The sequence below is a fragment of the Meira miltonrushii genome (genome assembly GCF_003144205.1).
Source record: "Meira miltonrushii strain MCA 3882 unplaced genomic scaffold FA14scaffold_4, whole genome shotgun sequence".
Taxonomy (NCBI): Eukaryota; Fungi; Basidiomycota; class Exobasidiomycetes; order Exobasidiales; family Brachybasidiaceae; genus Meira; species Meira miltonrushii.
The window spans coordinates 1524591-1544630 of NW_020289946.1; the positions used below are offsets into that span (position 1 = coordinate 1524591).

Below are 20040 nucleotides of genomic sequence, written 5' to 3' on the forward strand. Positions count from 1 at the left end.
ATTGTGTTTGTACGCGTTGTGCGCGTTTGGCCCGGGGTTTGTGTGACTTGGTTGTCAATGTGGAGAAATCACACAACCTACTTGTACGGGCGGGCGGGCGGGCGTATAGTTTATTGAGCGAGAATCTATCCCAACTAGGAAAGCCAATAGATGCAACATTTGTATGCGTGCATCCCATAAAATTCAAAAAGACTGTCCGTATGCGCTTGTGTTACTTTTGGAAGTTACACTTTTTTAAAGCCACTACCTTCTTCTTAATTTGTGCATACAAAAGTACATTTGATGTTCTACATCACACATTGGCACTTCTTCCGTCTCGTTGTTGATGCATTCGGTCCGTTCTCAGTTCACATTCTATCCTGCTGCTCAAGACACGGATGTTGCTCTTTACAAGAAAAGGCAAGTCAAGCGGACATACATTGATTAAGGTTTGAGATATCCTTATGAATAGGATACATCATATCTACATCATCCGTTCATACATACTTCCATCTCTCTTTCCCTCCCTTCAAAGCACGATAAGCCTCATTGAAAAAGTAAGGTACACAAGACTAATTAGACAAACTTGCCAATTCAATCAGGGTACGTCATTCTTGCCCGATAAGACAAAAGACAAAGCCAGGCTGGGATTCAAAGTACAACTTCAGCTTCGACGACCGGTAATTTATTCGGCAATTTAAACTTTTTACACAATTCCTGTCAAACAGTCTACCTCCACCGGTTTTCCATTCACTCAAGATTCAAAGTCTGGAACTTTGTAAGGTTTTTGGCTTTGGTATTCATCCTCCTTCTCATCACCATCAACAGATTTCAACCTATTTACATTCAACGGCTCAGGTTCAAGAAAGCCTCCTTCAAAAGGGCCGCCTCTTTCAACAGCATTCATTCGGACCATCTTCATTCGTCACAATGCCGCCTATCTCTCGCACCGAATCAGGTGCTGCATCTCCTTCCAATTTGGACGCATACGAACCAATAGGTGTCATCGGATCAGGAACATTTGGTGTGATTCGTAAAGTGAAAAGGGTGACAGACGGAAAGGTTTTCGCGCAAAAAGAATTACACTTTGAACGTATGTCAGATCGTGATCGAAAGATGATCGTTAGTGAAGTAAACATCTTACGAACGCTCACTCATCAAAATATCGTTCGATATGAAGAACGTTTTGTGGACCGTGAAAATGGAATATTGTACATCATCATGGAATACTGTCAAGGTGGAGATCTAGGTTCAACGATCAGAGAATGCAGAAAGACCAAAAAACTCTTGACTGAAGAAGTCGTTCTCTCATACCTTTCTCAAATGATTCAAGGTTTAGACGCTTGTCATAATGCTCCTACAAGTCCTTCTCGTGTAATTTTGCATCGTGATCTTAAACCGGAAAATATCTTTTTGGACGGTGAACAAACGGTGAAAATTGGTGATTTTGGTTTATCAAAAGAAGTTGCAGCACATAGTTTCGCATGCACGTATGTTGGAACACCGTATTATATGAGCCCTGAATTGGCTGCTGGCGCTCATTATGATGTCAAATCAGACATCTGGGCTTTGGGTTGTGTTGCATATGAATTGTGTGGATTACGACCTCCATTCGATGCAACTACACAAGCCGAACTTACACGCAAGATTCAATTAGGACATGTTCCTGAATTGCCAAGAGGATACTCCCGCACATTGGGAGACATGATTCGTTCAATGCTATGCTTGGACCCATCAAAGAGACCTACAACACGCACACTGATGCAACATCCTCTTATCCGATTAGCCTCTAGAAGACGTGAAGAACAACGCAGCTCAACACTCGGTCACCATCGTATCACGTTGAGTAAACGTGAGGCTGCTTTGGATGAACGTGAAACGCAACTCAACCAAAGACAAGCAGAAATGGAAGCCAAAGAGTCAACTCTCAGAGAAAAGCAAGAGCGAATCACAGTATTAGAAGAAGAGATGGCTTTGTTAAACATGCAAATGCAAGCAAGAGAACAAGCAATCCAAAGACGTGAACAAGATCTCACGGCAGCAGAAGCAAGATTACACGCACAAATGGCTGAATCAAGTGCTTCTGCATCCACACAAACAATCAATCAAACCTCACAAAGAAGTGAAAGAACAACAAGAAGGGACGTTTCCAATGGAGAGAGCAACAATGTGGCAGCAGCCGGATTGAGAAGATTAGCAGCCAGAAGAGCATCAGCAAATCGAATGCATTCTTCCCCATGTGTGATCATGGGCGCTAATCCGTTTGACAATTCGGACATTTCCATGAGAGATGCATCAGTTTGGATTGCGGTTGGCGGAAGTAGTGGCAGTGATGATGTCAACAAAGAAAACAGGGCAAGTACGCCTCTACGCAGCAGACGTAGTTCACCGGCAAAAGTTGTTTCTGCTTCGGTTTTACGTCCGATTGCCTCTACTCCATTCACCAAACATCACACTGCTCCAAGTGGACCTCCAACTGTTGCTTCTCTTTTGGCACAAGATGAAGAGTCTTTACCTTCTCCATTCTTACGTAAAATTTTACGAACACGCTCTCATCCTCCTTCTTCACCTGCAAGTGCAGCGATTGCTAATTCCGAGCAACTCGATGTTCAAAAGGTTCTTTCTTCTGCACCTGCAACTGTGACAAACTTTAGCGGGATCAACAATGATCCATTCGCATCAACAACCGATAATCAAATCGTCGGTTCACGTTCAACAACAACTGCAAAACAAGAACAACCCTCACATTCTCATATCATGGCAAGAGCGGCAGCAGCAGGCGCAGCCCGTGAAGCAATCAAACAAGCAGCTGCCGCACAACAATATCAATCTTCCTCATCCTCATCAAGCAGAGATGATGAATTTGGCTCTTCTGCTGCTGCTCGTGCTCGTCGATTAAGTGCATTGCCTCGCAGACGACAAAGCGTTTTGCCTGGCTCGGTTGGCGTTGCACCTCTTGGACGAAAAAGTGGTGAAATGGCTATCCCATCTCGTGGATAGATCAATTCCTCTTCTCGTAGTCCTTTTCTCTTTTGCTTGCTTGTTTTTTTAGTTGTATCCATCATCTGTTTTATAGCACACATTCATCATTTTTATCTCCCTCATTACCAACAGCACACTATCACACTCTTTTCTCCACAATCCAGTAACAATGGCATATCTTTATTACCCAACTCACGCTGCTTGGAAATCTAGTTTATGCTTTATTGATTGATGTTTAGTCGAGTATCATATGCGTATCCCACAATTTAAACACCTTGTTGCAACAAAGTGTTGAGTCTGTTAACACGGCTGCTAACGCTCAAATCCACTGAACGGTCTCCGAAATCGACGACCAAACCACCTTGAATGGTTGGGTTGACCTTTTGTGTGATTTTAACGCTCTTTCCTTTGCTGGCATATTGAGATTGTTTGATGGCGGATTCCAAACGAGATGCAGTTTGTTTGTCCAATGCAGTTGCACTTGTAACAACCACTTCAACCTCTCCACGATGAGCGCCCATCAATTGCAAGAAACCTTCGATAACACGTTCAGTTTCTCCCAAACGACCATGTTCGGCCATAGCTCGGAACAAGTTACGGGTAATTTCACCTTCTTTACCGCCCAAAAGTTGATTTAAACCTTTGTTCTTTTCAGCGGAAGAAAGTGTTGGATTTTCGATGAATTCTTTAATCTTTTTCGATTCTGCACCTGAAGAGCCCATAAGAGATTTGATCTGTTTCAAATCGGCTTCCAACTTTTCCAAAGATTTTGCATCTTTTTGTGCTGCTGCAACGAATGCACTTGATGCGTATTTACCGGCCAAACCGTGTAATGCGATTGGTGGTCTGATGGCGGCTTGTGTGGCATAACCACGAGTGGTCTAAAAGATGATGGGAGAAAGAAGTGGGTCAGCATCCAGCGGTCTTTTCAAATGTGAGGCAGCCCTTATACGAACCTGTTGCAACAGACGAGGAGTGAAACGTGTAGCCATCGTGCAGTATGTCTAGGTGATCAAAGATGGATGATGGGATTGCAGATTGCGATCACTCTCCAATGTGTTTAGCTGTACCGTCGTTCATGGGCGCTTTCCATTCATTCATACGCCCGCCCGCCTATATGCTTGTATTCTTCTCGCGCGCGCACAGGCGTATCAGCCGGGAGCCCGAATGCGACCGACTAAAAGTGGACCTTGACTGATTACACGCCACGTGTTTGACAATTAACCAGCAAGCAATTCAAGGTTTCTTCTCAATTTTATTCAATAGCCCTAGCGCGCATTTAAACAGAAGGCTGCGAAGGAAAGACACAGGCAAAAGACACGTGAGAATTTTCGTCCTTTTGTGTGAGGAGCGTTCGCGATTAGTGAACGAACATATCGATGGAAGAATGGGAAATTTGAACGCGATCACTCATTGATTCAACTCCTCCAAAACAACAATCGAAAATGTCGTTCTTTCGTAAAGTGTCGGATTCAGAATCCGAATCAGAATCTGAGGAAGAGTTAATGTCAGATTACGAGAAAGAGGAAGGTGCTCAAAAAGAATCAACAAGCGCACAACCTGCACGTAAATCTGCTTTCCTCAAAGGAGCCGACTCCGATTCCAGTTCAGAAGAAGATTCAGATGAAGACGAATCAGAAGATGACGATGACAGTGACGAAGATGAAGATGACGGAGAAGGTGGTCCAGCAGTACGAAGACAATCTCGTTTCTTGCGTGGCGCAAGTGATGATAGCGAAAGTGAAGAAGAAGTGAAAAAAGTTATCAAGAGTGCACGCGAAAAGCGTGTTGATGAAATTGATGCTGTTGCACGTACGATCGAAAATGCATCAAGAATCGATGATTGGGTTGCTATCTCGAAAGAATTCGACGGATTGAACCGCTTGGCCGATCGTCTCAAAGTCGTCAATGAACCTACACCTCCGGTATACTACAAAACTCTTGTCACTCTAGAGGACTTCTTGAACGACTCTCTCGCCAAAGAGAAAACCGCTGATAAGAAGATGAAGGCACCAAACGTTCGTGCTTTGAACGGTATGAAACAGAAACTCAAAAAGGTTGTCAAAGATCACGAAGCAGCCATCGCTACTTATCGTCAAGATCCCGAAGCATTCGAAGCAAACTACACAGCTACGACTGCCCCTGCAGCCGCACCTGCTCAACCCAAAAAGGCCAAAAAGGCAGCAGCTCCTGGAGCTGAGGAAGAAGAAGATGAAGATTTCCAGACTGTTGGCCGTGGTGGAAAAGCTGTCACATATACCAGTGAAGGATTGTTCAAGAGTTTGGCTGCTGTTATGGAAGCTCGTGGTAAGAAGTCGACCGATCGCACAGAGCAAATAGAAATCTTGACAAAGTTGATGGGTGTCGCCGTTTCCACATACCAAAAGATTCGAGTTCTTTTGGCATTGTTGGCCGCCCGTTTCGATTACAACCAAAGTGCCGCTGCTTACATGAACATCGAGATGTGGAACAGTGCTTTGAAGGAAGTCGAACAACTCACCAAGATTTTGGATCAAGACCGAACATACCAAGTCAAAGAACTCACCAAAGATTACGACGATGAAATCGACAGACTGCCCAACCAAGGCGACGAAGGACCAATTGTCGAAGTACGTGGAAGTTTGATCAGTTTCATCGAGCGTTTGGACGATGAATTCACAAAGAGCTTGCAATACATCGACCCTCACACCACCGAATACGTTGACCGATTGAGAGATGAGAAGCTTCTCTACCGCACAATCATCTTGAGCCAAAACTACATCGAAACCATTGACCAGCCCGGCACCTTGAGTCGTATTATGATGCGCAGACTTGATCACATCTACGCCAAACCAGACAACATCATTCAAGCACTCGAAACAGCAAGCGCATCTGCTGGTGAACCATTGAACAAATCCAAATCTGGTCTATGCCCTTCACCCGAAGAGGTTGCTGCTAATGCAGATGGAGCTTCAGCTTTGATCAGATCTTTGTGCGTTCAACTATACAAGACAGCTGGTTTGGAAACAGAGAGACTTCGTACACGTGCTATGCTGTATCACATCTACCATCATTCACTACGTCGTGATTACCACATCGCTCGTGATATGTTCTTGATGTCACATTTGCAAGATTCAATCGGGATGGCAGACGCGGCTACGCAAATCTTGTACAACCGTGTCGTTGTTCAATTGGGAGTGTGTGCCTTCCGTGTAGGATTAATTCGTGAATCTCAAGGTGCTCTTCAAGAGATCTTTGCTTCAACAAGGGTGAAGGAATTGCTTGCTCAAGGTGTCTCAAGAGCCAATCCTTATGCTACACCTGAACAAGAGAAGCTTGACCGTCAACGCCAATTGCCCTTCCACATGCACATCAATTTGGAATTGCTCGAGTGCATCTACTTGGTTGGAAGCATGTTGCTCGAGATCCCAAACATTGCAAGCGCCAACAGCGAGGCAGATCAAAGACGTAACATTATCTCCCGTACATTCCGCAAAATGCTCGATTTCACCGATCGTCAAGTGTTTTCAGGACCAGCAGAAAGCACAAGAGATCATGTGATGGCAGCAGCCAAAGCATTGCAAAATGGAAACTGGAAAGAATCTCAAGAGCAAATTGCAGAGATCAAGATCTGGAAATTAATGGTTGATCATGACGAAGTGATTTCAATGCTCAAGAGCAAGATTCAAGAAGAAGGTTTACGCACATACCTTTTCACATATGCACATTATTACAAGAGCTTAAGCTTACGTCATTTAGCCGAAATGTTTGAATTGCCAATCTCCAAAGTCAAATCGATCGTTAGCGTGATGATTTGGAATGAAGAAATTCAAGCAAGTTTGGATATCGGAAATGTGAAAGAAGAAGAAGGAGGTTATATAGTTTTACATGGCGTTCAACTTTCAAAAGTTCAAGTTTTGGCACAACAATTGGCCGAAAAAGCAAATTCTCTTCTCGAACAAAACGAAAGAAGTTTGGACGGTAAATTGGGCGATCGTGCAGGTCCAGGAGAAGGAAGAACAGGTGCTCAGGACCGTGACGGTCGCGAAGGCCGTGATGGAGCCGGACCAAGACGTGAAGGCAGAAGAGGTGGTGCCTCCGGTCGTGGTCGTGGAAGAGGACGTGGTAGAGCTCAATTCAATGCATTGCCAGGACAGCAAACCGTTTGATCGTGCTCGTTTACCCCTTTCTCCCCAAAATGTATAAATGTTTTTCCCTTACCTCAAAATTCATTATTGTTTTAACCACTATTTTTGATAATTGAATGTTAGATGATTGCGTAAACAACGATAGGTTACACAGAATGGTATGGGAAAAAGTCAATGCAAAGATGGTACAAATGCTAGGTAGGTAGTACTCGAGACGGTGTTTTGTGTGCGAGAGGAAGGATTGCGTGAGATATGAAGATATGTAGAATTATAAAGAGACGTGAGAATAATGATGCTTATGTAGGTATGTTGATAGGTGCAATTATTATTGACTGAATCTTTTCATTTCCGGTTCAAGTGTGTGTTCCGAATTCATCTTGTTGATGAATTGTAGTGTGATAATGATGGCTTGCAATATCATTTTCATGCTGATTTTGATGCACCTCACGATGCTTCATTTGTGGACTCGTATGTGGGCTGATCGTTGTCGTCATGCTGTCATCCATGCCGCCAGTTCCCACTCCAATTCCGTAACTAGGTGCATTGGGTGATGTACCAACCGTGTCCTCTCCAACATCGGTACCATATTGTGGTGAACGATGCTGATCGACTCCCGTTCGAATACGGAAAGCAGCCGCTGCTTCGGCCACATGTCTTTCCAGCTCTATCAGATCTTGATCTTCTTGATCAATGTCGTCTCCTGTTGTGTTGGCTGCCTCACGTTGCCATGATTGAACAACGTCATTCAACATTTGTGGTGTACGATGTACGCTTTGCTCTCGCGAAACGCGGCTTCCAGGTGAGCCATGTTTCTCCTCAGGACTTTGCTCGCTATCAATGTCAGAAAACGGTTCTTCGATAAATTCATCTCCCATATTCTGATCATTCTCGTTATTCACACCGCCAACGTTTGTGGAGATACGTAGGGCCCATGTTGCAATCGGTCGCAACACTCGCAAGAGAAGCTCGTCAATCTTGTCAAAGTTGCCGTCATCTTGTGCGAATTTTCGATGTCGCTTACTCAAAACGTGATCATCAAAGTCTTCGTATTTCTGTCGACAATTTTCACAGTATCCCGGACGTTTCTCTCTTTGATACTCTTGCAATCTTGTTCCCGTACTGGCAGATCGGCGCATGCCACCCGTTTGCGCAATCGTTCGAGAGATCGGATTCATACTCTTCTTTGCTTTTGTTAATTCACTTGCAGAACGAGTATCCGTGATGCCCAGCATTCGATTGACTATTGATACCCGAGCTTGGTCTTGCTGTTGAGCTGGGTCAGGGAAATGTTGACCAAAGCTGCGTGGCAAAGATGAAGGTCTGCCCATTCCGATCGCAGTTGCTTGGTGTGCTTTGCGACCTAAAGGATGGAAGGGAGACATTAATCCTAATGCATTGGCACTATGACTTGGTGCTGCAGATGTTGTGCTGGTAAGGTTGGTAGATGCAATGCTAACGCTATTACCACTGGCAAGAGGATATGGACTTGCACCTCGAGCAATAGTGTAACGACTGCGGCTGTCATTTGAAGGCGCAGGACTCAAGCTTGCATTACGATTCTGCTTTCGAACATGATTGAGTGAGACTGATCGTTGCAACGTCTCGAATCTGTTCGGTCGTGTTCGTTGTTGATGGCCTTCAGCAAGTTGAAAGCGGGTGAATGGACAACGACCTTCCAATTCACCATACAAGACTGGCCATGGCACTTCTTCATCCTCACGAGCTGGTTTGCGCCACTCTTGTGCCATAATTGGCCTATGTTCAGCCGTTGCGTCTTCGACCAATAAGTAAATTGAATTGCGGGAGAAGTAGTGATAATCGGATCGTGCTGCTTTCGGATCACGCTCTTGTGTGCCGTACACCTTTTCTTTCGCCAACATTTGCGAAAGATTTGGCTGCTTTTTGCTGTCTACCGTATGTTCTCCCTTCAAGCCTGACATCACTGTCTTGAATTTCTCAAACGTCCACACCTTGATTCCAAAATTCTTGGCTTTGACAAGAATATCATTGGCAGATACGGGAGGCCCCATTTCATCAAAAGGATTTCTTTCTGAATGTAGAGGCACATTGGCATTCTTCTTTCGCAGTGTTGGCAATCTCGAGAAACGACCAGCACCCATCAAAGAACGGCCCGAGGCTGATGCACTTGTCGCACTTTCGGTGTGCACAAGCGATTCACCTTGCGTTCCAATCACTTCACCTTGTTCGTCCACCAGAGGTATACTGAACTTACGTTGAGTGACCAAATGTGTGACTGTGTTAGAGAAGAAAGGTTCCAGTTGACCTCCGAAATATGCGATGGTATTGGATACATCCACTTTCGTTGCTTGGTCAAAACCATCGAGATAGAAACGAAAGGAGGGAAAGGCACGCAAGAATTTCTTGCGCCATTCCATCGTGCTTAGCGATTTGTTTTCTTCCCGTTTGATACGATCACTAGGTGAGATGCGGGATTGCTTGTCAATTCGTATCGTCTTGGCAACCGTAGATGTTGCGGGTTTCTTGTCTTTGAGAGATGCTCTATTTGTGGAAGGGATTGATTCAGCCGTACTACTCTCCTCAAGATGGACTTCATCAATCGCAGCAGAAATACCAAGACTTGTGCTCGTACTGCCGCCAGCCGTACTACTACCGTTGTGAGAAGACTTGCTTCTCTTGTGAGGATTAGGGCTTTTGGCATTTTCAAAGGTATTACGTCCAACAATATTACGAGCATGCACATCCTCCAAAGGGATCGCCCTCTTTCGTGGCGTTTTGACAGCACTTGGAGATAGGAGGGCTGACTCGCCAGCTGTTGATCGCTTCTGCGGAATCTCTTCTTCATTTTCCTGCTCTTCGGTTTGTTGATGTTGATTATGACTCAAAGGTGAAGGAGCATGAGCAGCATACGCGCTGGCTCCATATCTTCCATAAATATTTTGACTGCCGCTCAATGGTGCTAGGTATCTGTTGCTGTGCGGAAGCGATGATTGATGTCTGCTACCTGGAGAAGCAGTCTTCGTTGGAGCACTGCCTTCCTGGCGTCCTGTGCTCACTTTGGGAGTATTTGCTTTCGGATTTGGCGGCTCTTTGGTAAGAATGGGAGATTTCTTCTTTGTTCCGTCATTGGAGATCATTTCAACTTCCTCTGTTGTTATTTTGTAAGGTGAGTTTGCCGTATTCTTGTTACCAAACGGCTGTCTCGCATGAGCGGGTTTGGGGAATTGAACTGAAGATGGCCCATACTCATTCTGACTTGTGTCCTTTGATCCTTTTGATGCCGAAGATTGATGATGATTTGACATTGAATGGAATGGCCGGGACATGGTGTGCAATGAGCCAGCACCAGCGGCAAAGGGGAAAAGAAGGGGGAGTGACGATGTATTTGCTAGATCAAATTACTTGAGGAAAAACCGAGAGAAGGGATGGAGAAAGACGATGATAGTTGAGAAGGTATATGGATTCGCATAAAATTGGATCCTTTTAAAGTGCAAGCTGAAGAGCATCAAAACATGTGGCAAGGTTGGCAAGGGAGCAGTAAGGTTTTCCAGAAAGTTTCTTGGACTGAAAAGATTGATGTTGTATGGCCAATCTTTGACGTATGTCGCTCGAGTGTTTTGGGCTAGGATCGCATTTGCTGGAAAAGTGAATGATGTGATTGGCGCTAAATACCCGTTCAATACCGGCAATCGATACGAATCGAAGGTTTACTGATTGAGAATCAGTTACCTGGATTGATGGTCGTGCTATTTGGCAAGATGGATTGGCCTAGGAAATGTGAAGCCGTGTGCTGAAGTTTGTGTTATTTGCCAATAAATGTCATAAAAGCGAGTGCGGTGCCGTACTGTTTGTCTTATAAGCCTGCGTGTGTGGCTCCGTAATTTGTACAGACACACAAGTGTACGTTCGTGCGCGTGTGTGTTGTGAACGCGTTTCGTGAACGGTCACGCGAAGTCATGTTTTTGTCTCTTATTCACGCTCAGGCCTCACTCACCCCCATTCTACGCTCCGCTCAAGGGGGGAAATTTGAATCTTTACCCAGCAAGAGGCGGATCCAGAGTGTAATCCTTAGTCCCCGTGCGAAAAAGGTAGCGGAAAATGAATGAAGTCAAAAGTTAACTGGTTTAATGCCTTTCAGTTGTTGTATTTGGAAGCAAACAAGAATTAGGGTTTAAAGATATAAGCTTTGTATTCAACGTGGTAATGATTGGGGTGCGTGCTTTTTATTATTAAACAACAAGGTCATCATCTAGACAATCACATCAAAGCAGGATCCTCTCTAGGAATATCCTCCTCTTCCGACTTTGTCATTCAGCATCGCTGGTCGTTGCAAAAGGAGGACGGAAAAAGGTGCATCGAACCTTACAACAAAATCAAAAACAACAAGACTTGTAAGCCATTCACCTTTGAGCATTTACCCACGCAATCCTCATGAACAAGATTCGTAATCACCGACAATGACAAAATCCGGTGATGCTGTTACATGTAGATGGGGAATTCTAGGGTGTGGAACAGATGCTGCTCAGTTCGTAGCAGATTTGCAATCTAATCAAACAACAGCCTCTTCTTCGAGTAAACCGCTAATCAAGCACACAATCATTGCAGTAGCCTCTACAATCGAGAAAGAAGCAAGAGCATTTGCTGATACCCATGTTCGACTAGAAAAGGGCAATGACAAAAAAGTCAAACATGTAGAAGCATTTGGCACGTCAACTGAATTACACGCACATCCTGCAATAGATGCAATTTACGTCGGAGGCCCTCAGATTGAACGGCATCGGGAAGCAACTTCTGCCATTCGTGGTGGAAAGGCTGTTCTGCTGTACAAGCCCATAGCTATGACAAGAATCGAAGCTGGCGAGCTTTGCGAATTAGCTGAACGTGATAAGAAACATTGGCTAGGAATCGTGATGAGGAAACAAAGTGCAGAGAAAGGACTACTTTGGGCGGCAGATGAATGTGCAATAGGAACCTCTACTTCCAAAACCGAAAGCGAGAAACTTCCTTGGAGCGAATCATTAAGCATATTGGAGGCACTTGACGAGATTCGTGAAAGCGGAGGTCCACTCGCTATTCACCATACAAATGCAGCTGCATTCCCCAAGATTGAATCACCAGAAGAGGTACGAATCTCTCTAGATGGCACAAATCATATTGCTCATACCAAACGATCACCCTCTCGATCGAGCGAAAGAAGTGATGCTACATTCCACAGCAGTCATGCAAATACCGGGGATGATAGCTTGAACGGTTCAAGCATCTCAAAAGCAGCTTTACGATCACAGGTACACGAATTGAAGCATATCATACGTCAAAAGACGGCCATCATCACTTCTCTTGAGCAAAAATCAGGCACACAAACACCTTCTAGTGGCGCACGCCGAGCGCCACGTAGTCGAAATTCATTACCTGCTGTTGGTGCTGCCTCTTTATCGCCATTAATAGGCGGCGGTGGGCGTAGATCTAGAGCATCCTCAATGGAAAGGACGACAGATAGCTTTCAATCTTCTGACAGCAATCATCCGAGTGAGCATAGCAAAGAACCATTTTCTGATATCGCAAATACAGCAGATACACCAGGTAATGGAAATGGCATGACAGTCAATCGAAGAAGAAGAAAAGACGCAAATTCTTTGGGATTAACAAACGGATACAGCACACCAGAGCAGTCTCCTTTGAACAATCAACTTGGTCTTGAAACCGTACCTGAAGGCAGAAAAGGATCTCAGCTTGCACTCGGAGAAGGTTTCCTTTCGCCAACGATTGCCAGTGAGAATAGAAGGCTGGCAAACACTGCCGTTCTTGGATCACCAGTAACGTCCAGTCCAGGTCAGTTCGCTCCTTCTTCGCAATCGGGTGGTCAAACGCCAAAAGGGTCAGGCAAGGTGATTGAATCATTGACGAATGAATTGAATGCAGCACGTTCTGCATTGGATGATACCAAAATGCAATTACGTACTTGTCAACGTACGGTTACCTCTTTGCAAAGATCTTTGGATGAAACTCGTGATGCTTTAGGTAGATCGCGAGCTGAGAATGAAGCATCAGGTCAAATGTTATCACGTAAAGATCGACAGCATCAAGAAGTATTAGAACGTGCACGAAAGGCGGAAGCTGAAGCGAAAGAGTTGGGCAAAAGTAGTCGAGAATGGGGAGCTAGAGTACGCAAAATTGAAGCTGAATTAGGCGAAGAACGTGTGACGAAGCAAAGGGCGGAAATGCAATACGAAGCAATTTCTACCACCTGGAAACAAACTCGAGAGGCATGGGAAAAGGAAATGAAAGAACTTCGAATGACGCATGGAGAAACGGCCAAAAGAAATCGTGAAGCATTGGAAGAGATGCGAAGGCGTTATAAAGAAGTGGACAAGGAAGGCGAAAGAGTTCATGTCGCAATTGCTGATTTGCAAGAAGAACGTGCAAAAGCTGCAAGATCGGTTATTGGACCGGTAAACGAATTGATGGAGCAATTACGAGAACATGAGAAACATACATCCTCTCACGATACTGCAGTAGAAGAAGTACAAAGTGAGCTCAAACGAATCTTGCGTTTGATGCGAACGCCTACAAAGTAGAAAGTTCCAATCAAGTCTACACTGTTTCATGTATAATACCTTTTTCAATATGATGCGTAACCTTTTATCGATTTTTGTGGATATAGTATACAATGCTGATAGGATGAACGATGTCCTCTGTTTCTTTTATCGACGAACACTTGGTCCACTTGGCGGTGGAGCGCCTCTGCCTCCTCCTCGTCCGCGTCTATTTTGAGCTGTAAATGACAAAAGGAAGAAGATTTATCAGTGATGTTCACTTTTTTGGATGAAGAGCACAACCTACCTCTAATAATCGTTGCCCTTCCACGAGCACTACCGATTCCACGACCTTTCATTGCATTTGGACCGACACGTTTAAACATTGGCGCTTGTTGTAACATATCAGGAACGATTATAAATCTGATCATACTTCCACGTATGTAAACAGTTTCTAATTTTGATTGTTGTCCATCCCTAGCTGTAACTGTGATCTCTTTCATGCTTACGTTTAGGTTGTCTTCCGCTGCAAGAGGGATTGTATGGGTTAGCGATGGTTCTTCAGTTTCTCTTTTCTCTCACCTCCTTTTCTCATGCTCACCTTCGTATAGCTGTCCACGATATGTTGCTCCACCCTTGACTTCGATCGTGACTACATGTCCCAAACTTTCATGAAGCAGTCTGACCGGGATTCCAAGTTTATCAGCCATGATGTCAGAGTAGTTGGCTGTCGTAAGTTAAAAGTGTGATACAAGTACAATTCATCCACTTTTGTGTGATCATCTTTTGACATTCATGCATGCATTGGCTTGGATGCACTCTTGTCGCCTTCTATCGCGTATTCATTACTGCAAACGCGCCAACGCCTGGGAGGGAGAATTGTAAGGGACACGTGACACTCCCTCTCAGTCATTCCACCATCTTCAGACTCACACAATGCACAATGATTAAAGCAATTGAAAGGTGTCTCATTAGAGTAAAAGAGGTTGATGCCATATATGATACAGTTAAGATAAAGATCGAGAAACAAAAGTGATCAACTGAGGTAGTATAGTACGATGAGAAAATAAAAACAATGTGTGCTGAGAGAGAGAATTGATGTGAGGAGAGATGACGCTGATTAGATGAAAGGGAGAGAGAAAAGTAGATTAAAGAGAGAGAGAAAATTAATGGTAATGGGTATATATGTTATGACATATTGTCAATTCTGCGAGCTTTTTATTGTGTAAATGCACGACCTGAACGACCGCTACGTTGTTCCCATGCTTTACGTACCCAAGGATGTTGTCGAACTTCACGAATGTTTGCTCGTCTATCAGGATCAACCTGTAAACATCCGATCAAAAGATCCATTGCTTCTTTGCTGTATGGTTTTGAAGGTTTGGAAATCTTTCCGCGAATTGCTGCTTGCGGATCGGCAAATGGGCATTCACCACTGAGCAAGATGCTCAGCAAGACGCCTAAACTCCAAATCTCTGCATGTGGTGCACGATATTGCTTTCCTTGAAGGATTTCACTTGATGCAAATGTCATCGTGCCAAAGAAGCGGTTGAAGTAAGGCATAGGCTTGCGTGGATCAGTGATCACTGCAGATCCAAAATCGATCAACTTCACATTGAAATCACGATCAACCACGCAATTTTCATCCTTGATATCACGATGGCAGATACCACGTTTGTCCAAATCATAAACTGCTTCAACGATTTGTGCGAAAACCCATCTTGCCTTGTCTTCTGACAAGCTTGAATGTTGTTCAATGCACTCAAACAAATCACAAGACGATCTACGTTCCATAGGTGCTGGTCGCAAAGAGCTTGTTGATGAGTAAGCTGAGAGTTCACTTGCACCGCTATCCGAAGATGGTGACATTGCCGTTGGGCTGCTTGATAAGACTTCCTCGCTCTTCAAGGGTACATCACTACCAGGCGGGAAAACAGCAAATGTGGGAGAGGGTGCTGGTCCATTGTCAGCAGGCAAGGCAGCCTTGGTGTCGATGGGTGAAAGATGTTGAGCCTTGGAGTTGCTTGGCTTGATGGCTTTCAACGTCAAATCCTCCTGTTTGTTTGGCAAAACGGGTTCGTCATCCATTCCTTGATCTTCGCCACTTTGAGGTGCTTTCCACGGTGAACCGTGATGTTCCATGATCAAATAGAAAAATTCACCATCCGCAAAGAGATCGACAAATTTTACAACGTATGGACTATCGATAACCTTTAAAACGAAAGCTTCCATTGGAATTGCGCCAAACTTATCATCTCTAACCCAACCATGACTAGGAACTTTTTCTTTCCAGATAAACTTCACAGCAACCGGCAATCCATCCGAGATTCTAGTTGCTCCAACAACGAAACCAAATCCACCGCTACCCAATTCATCTCCTAATGCATAATTGCGTGCAAAGACTGGATGTAATGTACGACTTGCCAAATGACGTGCAGATACTGTTCTTGGCACAGGCTCTGAGAAACACTTTTCCATCTTTGCTGAAGAAGGAGTCGCCAATTGCTTGGATGAAAGGCCTGGTGGCTTGACAACATCACGTAAGATTGAAGGTGCCAAAGGTGATGCTGCAGCAGCTGTGGCAGCCACGGCGGATTTTGGTGGCGCTTCAAAGTAGCTTGAAGATGGTTGAGATTGTGTGATACTCATGAATGCCGCACCTGCTTTGTTGTCTTCACGGGCAGGTGATGGATAAGGTGCCGCTTTGACGGATTTGGTCAGCTTGGGTCGTGGTGAAACAGTTCTTGGTGCTTTTGCATTGCCCGAAGAAGGAGAGGCAACAGCAGTGGTGCTGACTGCACTTGAAGCACTTCCTCCGCTCAAAGATCTTTGAGAAGGATCAAAAGGAGTGGTTGGAATTCCAACGTTGAGAGAAGAAACATCTGATTCGGTTGAAATGTTCTTGGATTGTGTATACGGTGAAAACGGTGGCGTCAAGAGCGTTGATGCTGAAGTGGCAGAAGATGCTTCTGAAATAACGCTCCTTTGTGAAGACGCAACCGAACTAGCCTCTGATCCTTTTGAGTTTGAACTCATTGTCTTTCGCATGCCCAACGATGATAGCTCTTTGGCCAACGGTGACATGACTAAAGGCATTGGCCTTCCACTTGAATGACGATGGGCAAGGATAGGTCTTTGCGTTGGAGTGGTATTGATCGGACTCATGGACATCATCATTGCTTGTTGATCTTGTGGCATCAAAAGCGGAGTTGGTGGCTCAAAAGGGCTCATCGGGAAGCCTCCATTTGCTGCGCCATCCCGTGCACCGATTGCGGCATGACCGCCTGGTGTAAGTGGACCGTCGGTTTGCATTGGATTACTTGGCAAATTGATCTTCAATCTTCCGGCCAATCCTGGTGGCGGATTTCGCTTGAATTCGTTACGGACTACATCAGAGCCATTGAGGTGTAAGCCCAAAGAAGATTTCTTTTGGCTTTCCTGAGATGGGGATTGTGTTGCTCCTACTTGATTATCATCACGGCGTAAAGGTGTATCCGATGTTGTACGTGGGCTGATATGGGGAGAATGATGCAATTTGGCTTGAATGGCCGCAGTTGTAGCAGCATCTAGGGAAGCTGCGATTGAAAATCTCTTGATAGCTGCGTTGGACGATTGCAAATTTTGTAGTGGTTTGATAGGTGTCATCAAATCATAACTCTTTGTCGATCCAAAGGATTGTGAAAGTTCTGGTTCCCGATTGAGAGAAGAAGAAGATGCTGTTGATGCAAGGGAATCAGCCGATCCACGAGAAGACATGCCCATCTTCATTGCCATACTTGATGAAGAAGGAATATCTGAATCATTCGTATGATCTCTACTGCTGCTATCGTAGGTTGAACTCATCATGAGAATATCACCATCATGATCTTCCAAAGGATCTTGTGTTGTATTTTGCATATTTGACACCATATGTGCCGGTCTTGATCGTTGTAGCATTTTGAATGCTATCAGAAAAAGAGAAGGATCAAGAGATGTCGCTTAAATGAGGATTGCGGAAGGTTTGTTGCTCGATATTATTGATAAAGGTGAAAGATAATAAGCGGAATGCCGTTTGTATCAAGACGATGATGAAGGTGTCTTGGCAAGCCGAAGAAAGGAATGATAACTTGCTTGTTGATGTTTACTCTGATTGATTTGTAACAGACAATATTGACATTCATGCACGTTTAATTGAGGCTTTAAAACGGCGGTCCTAAAAATACCACAAACAACGGAAAAAGCGGTGTATGCTCGTAAGTGAATCGTAATTTGACAAAGCGGTCAAAGTTGCAAAGATTGACGCTTTGGTCTTTGTTAAAGGGTTTGCAAAAGGAATCAATGCGTTGACATTGACAGATTGGATGATGGTGATGATGGTGAATTTATTTAAAAGTTCAGATCGAGTTTGTAATTGTGTCGGCCTCTTTCTTTTTTTCCAGATTTGAATTTGTGTTTTTGAGTTATGTACGGAGAAAGCCTCTTTAATCCCAAAAAGGCGGAGAGAAGCGGCGTATTGATTGCTTAGATCGACGTATTCAAATAGATCGGAGTAAGAGAAGAGAGAGATATGGCATGTTTAACCACAGAGCAAGAAGGTTAATCATTTAGACATAACCCATGCAAAAAGCCACGATTAATCGAAACCTAAGTCTCGATCTATGAGGAAGTCTTATCTTGAAAGCACCATGCAGCAGCAGCAGCAGCAGCATATAGTTGTACTCTTCTTGTGTGTGAGTGTGTTGAACCGATGCAGTACATATCTCTCCACTGGAAGAAGCGGGATGTAGTGCCCCTAAAAAGGATTGAATAACTTCTTCCGCACTGCTTTTTGCTGCTGCTGCTTAGAAGCGGGCGCAGCGCCTGGCACAATTTTACTCGTAATGTGCGTGCTTCTATGCATGCATACCATCCTTCCCATTCAAATCACATTTTTGACCGACGGGAAAAGGCGAAAATGCATCAGTTGTAACAAATAACACTGCTTTCTCTTTCATATGATCATGTAAGTGGTGCTGTCTCTTTCCCTGAGGGTTCAATCACAATTTAGGGTCCTATTTCTTAGCCCGATCGAAGGGTAAACGTATCCGTCCGCGCAATGAAAAGCTAATTTGATTCTTTCGATCGTCGTGGGTGAGGGGATAATTCGATTGCAAGAAAAAAAATAATATAAAATTGTGATTTTGTGATTTACATGGAAAAGGGTGCTAAACTGCTTAAATGCAAAATAAAAGATATGCAGGTGAACATGCACGCACCGCATACACTCAAACAATTCCCTTTTTTTAACGCCGGGATTTTATTAAACCAGCCACGAATTAAAACTCGATTCAACGGCTTGACTTGACTTGGATTGTATCGCTCGCTGGCCCAACCCCTTCTCTCCCCACGTTTAAGAAACTTCACACACCAGGGTACATACATTATTTTTAGCTTGCTCTGGTAAAGACGCGTTGGGTTTTAGTGCAATTATGAACCGGAAGCACACACACACACACGCAACCGTTCCCCCTCCTTGTGTCAAATGCACCCTACATGTTTAGGCGTGCTAAAGAGCACCGGCGGAGATGAAAATGTCAACGTCATAAAGAATGAAGTGTATAATATTATAAAGCGGGGAGATCCATGCTTGACAAAGGAAGAGGTGGGTAAATGCATTTAATACGCTAATAATAGGCGTACAGACGGGGCGTTTACTAGGATCACCTCTTTTGCAATCAATATATGTATAGACTTTAATAAAGTCTAAATTAGTCAAATGAAGTCAAATCTCATTTATCTACAGAGAACCGAGGCAACGGTCACTCATGAAGACCCTTTGCAAAGAGATCCGATTCAATTAAACAAAGGATCAAATATTCATCAAGGTTCATCATTTATTCCTTTGTTCAATTGAATGTTATCCGAAGCGTGTGAAGATTAGTTGCAATTTACCTAATTTAAGGTTTATAATATCATTTCTTCTTATTTTACCCGTGTTGGTCTCAGAGCAAAACTCAGTCAACACCAAGCAGACGCGTAAATGACATTTGTTGCCCCGACGCACTTCTATTGCGTCGGCGCGTCCGATTCCCATTCCTAAAGCCGGACGTGCCAGATGACGTTTTAATTCTTGCAATTAAAGTTCACTTTATAGCCACAACCATTTCACATTCAGCAAACACCGATCCCAATGGAAATATTCTATCCAGATATCATATTACCTTATCTTGGCACACACAGGAATGTATGTGTAACGGATAAAAGAAAGTAAGGATGAGAGAAACCCTTTTGATACATACATACCAATGATCTACGATGTCAAGCTCTTTTTTGATCGAGATAGATCCGGTGAAATAATCATTGTACCTGCTTTTCCTTGCATTTTCATTCATGCATCAACTACGGTGATTTGATAATATACCTATTGTATGTATAATAGCTCATGTACATGCCCGATGAGCTTAAAGAGGTAAGTATGGTGT

General features: G+C 44.1%; 7 protein-coding genes across 7 annotated transcripts; 3 read left to right on the plus strand and 4 right to left on the minus strand.

Annotated features, from left to right (window-relative positions):
• Positions 1 to 909: 909 nt before the first annotated feature.
• On the plus strand, positions 910 to 1782 carry FA14DRAFT_149852 (kinase-like protein; the record flags this gene model as incomplete). Its single annotated transcript, XM_025497413.1, has 1 exon — positions 910 to 1782. A coding segment is annotated over one exon (873 nt), but the record flags the coding sequence as incomplete, so codon positions are not given.
• Positions 1783 to 2994: 1212 nt separating this feature from the next.
• On the minus strand, positions 2995 to 4179 carry FA14DRAFT_192111 (F1 complex, OSCP/delta subunit of ATPase). The gene is made up of 2 exons (XM_025501919.1): positions 3918 to 4179; positions 2995 to 3842 (listed from the first exon to the last, which is right to left on the minus strand). Exons 1-2 carry the CDS (start codon positions 3951 to 3953, stop codon positions 3228 to 3230), a joined length of 651 nt encoding a protein of 216 aa, XP_025353381.1. The 5' UTR covers positions 3954 to 4179; the 3' UTR covers positions 2995 to 3227.
• Positions 4180 to 4235: 56 nt separating this feature from the next.
• Positions 4236 to 7188, plus strand: FA14DRAFT_162214 (uncharacterized protein). Its single transcript, XM_025499479.1, has one exon. The coding sequence runs from the start codon at positions 4407 to 4409 to the stop codon at positions 7107 to 7109; it is 2703 nt and encodes a 900-aa protein (XP_025353382.1). The 5' UTR covers positions 4236 to 4406; the 3' UTR covers positions 7110 to 7188.
• Positions 7185 to 10869, minus strand: FA14DRAFT_192113 (uncharacterized protein). The gene has a single exon (XM_025501920.1). The coding sequence runs from the start codon at positions 10391 to 10393 to the stop codon at positions 7442 to 7444; it is 2952 nt and encodes a 983-aa protein (XP_025353383.1). The 5' UTR covers positions 10394 to 10869; the 3' UTR covers positions 7185 to 7441.
• Positions 10870 to 11271: 402 nt separating this feature from the next.
• FA14DRAFT_81143 (uncharacterized protein) lies at positions 11272 to 13705 on the plus strand. The gene has a single exon (XM_025502938.1). It carries the CDS (start codon positions 11525 to 11527, stop codon positions 13640 to 13642), a length of 2118 nt encoding a protein of 705 aa, XP_025353384.1. The 5' UTR covers positions 11272 to 11524; the 3' UTR covers positions 13643 to 13705.
• A 63-nt stretch (positions 13706 to 13768) lies between these two features.
• On the minus strand, positions 13769 to 14310 carry FA14DRAFT_149861 (Sm-like ribonucleo protein; the record flags this gene model as incomplete). The annotated part of the gene is made up of 3 exons (XM_025497414.1): positions 13769 to 13839; positions 13908 to 14126; positions 14202 to 14310. 3 exons carry the CDS (start codon positions 14308 to 14310, stop codon positions 13769 to 13771), a joined length of 399 nt encoding a protein of 132 aa, XP_025353385.1.
• A 239-nt stretch (positions 14311 to 14549) lies between these two features.
• FA14DRAFT_149864 (kinase-like protein) lies at positions 14550 to 16078 on the minus strand (the record flags this gene model as incomplete). The annotated part of the gene is made up of 2 exons (XM_025497415.1): positions 14550 to 15492; positions 15706 to 16078. The coding sequence occupies 2 exons, from the start codon at positions 16076 to 16078 to the stop codon at positions 14819 to 14821; spliced, it is 1047 nt and encodes a 348-aa protein (XP_025353386.1). The 3' UTR covers positions 14550 to 14818.
• Between the last annotated feature and the right edge of the window lie 3962 nt (positions 16079 to 20040).

What these genes read in the sequence shown, in the direction of transcription:
- FA14DRAFT_192111 (XM_025501919.1), bottom strand. Translation starts at nt 3,953, where the DNA reads ATGGCTACACGTTTCACTCCTCGTCTGTTGCAACAG. An exon ending in CTCCTCGTCTGTTGCAACAG is followed by an intron (nt 3,843 to 3,917) that starts GTTCGTATAAGG and finishes ATCATCTTTTAG; the next exon opens with ACCACTCGTGGTTATGCCAC.
- FA14DRAFT_162214 (XM_025499479.1), top strand. Translation starts at nt 4,407, where the DNA reads ATGTCGTTCTTTCGTAAAGTGTCGGATTCAGAATCCGAATCAGAATCT.
- FA14DRAFT_192113 (XM_025501920.1), bottom strand. Translation starts at nt 10,393, where the DNA reads ATGTCCCGGCCATTCCATTCAATGTCAAATCATCATCAATCTTCGGCA.
- FA14DRAFT_81143 (XM_025502938.1), top strand. Translation starts at nt 11,525, where the DNA reads ATGACAAAATCCGGTGATGCTGTTACATGTAGATGGGGAATTCTAGGG.